Here is a 1,128-nt window from a genome sequence, read left to right as displayed (position 1 = left end):
TTAATAACATATTTCATGAATTTTAATCATATATATATATATATATATATATATATATTTAATAAAAATTTGATTTTAGTGACCAAACAAGTTTTTATGGATTCTCCTATGTTGTACTCTAATACACAACAACAAATTGAGCCACAATCTCTCTACGCCTATATGGGCTGTATATAGATTCGGCTAAAAAGCTACAAACCCGGCCCATAATCAATTAGTTCATACGCAATTTGTTTGCCCTTCGCTCCCTGCTTAACAGAAGCTTGATAATAATGACGGAGGAGCAACGGCGGAGCCGGAAACGGAAAAGGGGGAGACGTCACAAGCAAAAGAAGACCGTCTCCTCCCCAGACGGTGTTACCACAACCACAACTAAGAGTCTACATACCTCCGCCTCTGATTCTGCCGCTTCTAATAAAAGTAACCCCAAATCCTCTTTTCTGGACAAGGTACATATGAGCATATGAAGTGAATTACAAAAATAAATAAGAATTTAAAGTAATATATGTATAACGTTTATCTGTTGGCAGATGAAAGCAAGATTATCGGGAGGTCACTTTCGTATGATTAATGAGAAGCTCTATACTTGCACGTATGATTTATTTCCCTCTTTTCGATTAATGTGTGTGTGTTTGCAATAAGGTATCTGTCATATGTATCAATCAAACTATTTCGTTTACTTTGCTTTTGGGTAATTTCAAGTTATAAATATGTTTGGTGCTTCCTAGAATTGTCAAATACTTAACGGATTTCCCAGTTCAAGTGTGGTTTCATAGTGTAACTTCTCTTACTAAATTAACTAGTTAGCCGAGATGGGTAATTTGTTTTTTTTGCCTTCGAAGGTGGGTGTGCCAGATTCAAATACTTAGGCTCAAGTTGGATTCTATAGGTTCCAACACTAAATGGGTGTCTTCAACTTAGGTTTTTATGAATTTTCCGTTAAAATCTAGATGTCCTTAACTTATATTTTAATAAATTTAATTGAAATTTAGGTGTCATCTACTCATATTTTAATTAGGATCCAATAAAACCTAGGTGTTTCCAGTTGCTAGTGGATTACTATGAATTTCGTTAAATGGAATGATTTGAATAAATTTTAATGGATTTAATAATTCTAGCCTTACCCCT

The 1,128-nt window shown here is 34.0% G+C and overlaps 1 protein-coding gene across 1 annotated transcript; it reads left to right on the top strand.

Annotated features, from left to right (window-relative positions):
- Positions 1-185: 185 nt before the first annotated feature.
- On the top strand, positions 186-1,110 carry LOC111386788 (ribosomal RNA-processing protein 8-like). Its single transcript, XM_023011264.1, has 2 exons — positions 186-449; positions 531-1,110. The coding sequence occupies exons 1-2, from the start codon at positions 273-275 to the stop codon at positions 639-641; spliced, it is 288 nt and encodes a 95-aa protein (XP_022867032.1). The 5' UTR covers positions 186-272; the 3' UTR covers positions 642-1,110.
- Positions 1,111-1,128: the final 18 nt, after the last annotated feature.

This window comes from Olea europaea, unplaced genomic scaffold, assembly GCF_002742605.1.
Source record: "Olea europaea var. sylvestris unplaced genomic scaffold, O_europaea_v1 scaffold37288, whole genome shotgun sequence".
NCBI lineage: Eukaryota > Viridiplantae > Streptophyta > Magnoliopsida > Lamiales > Oleaceae > Olea > Olea europaea.
Note: the sequence above shows the minus strand (reverse complement) of the source record. Positions and strands in the feature narration are given on the sequence as shown.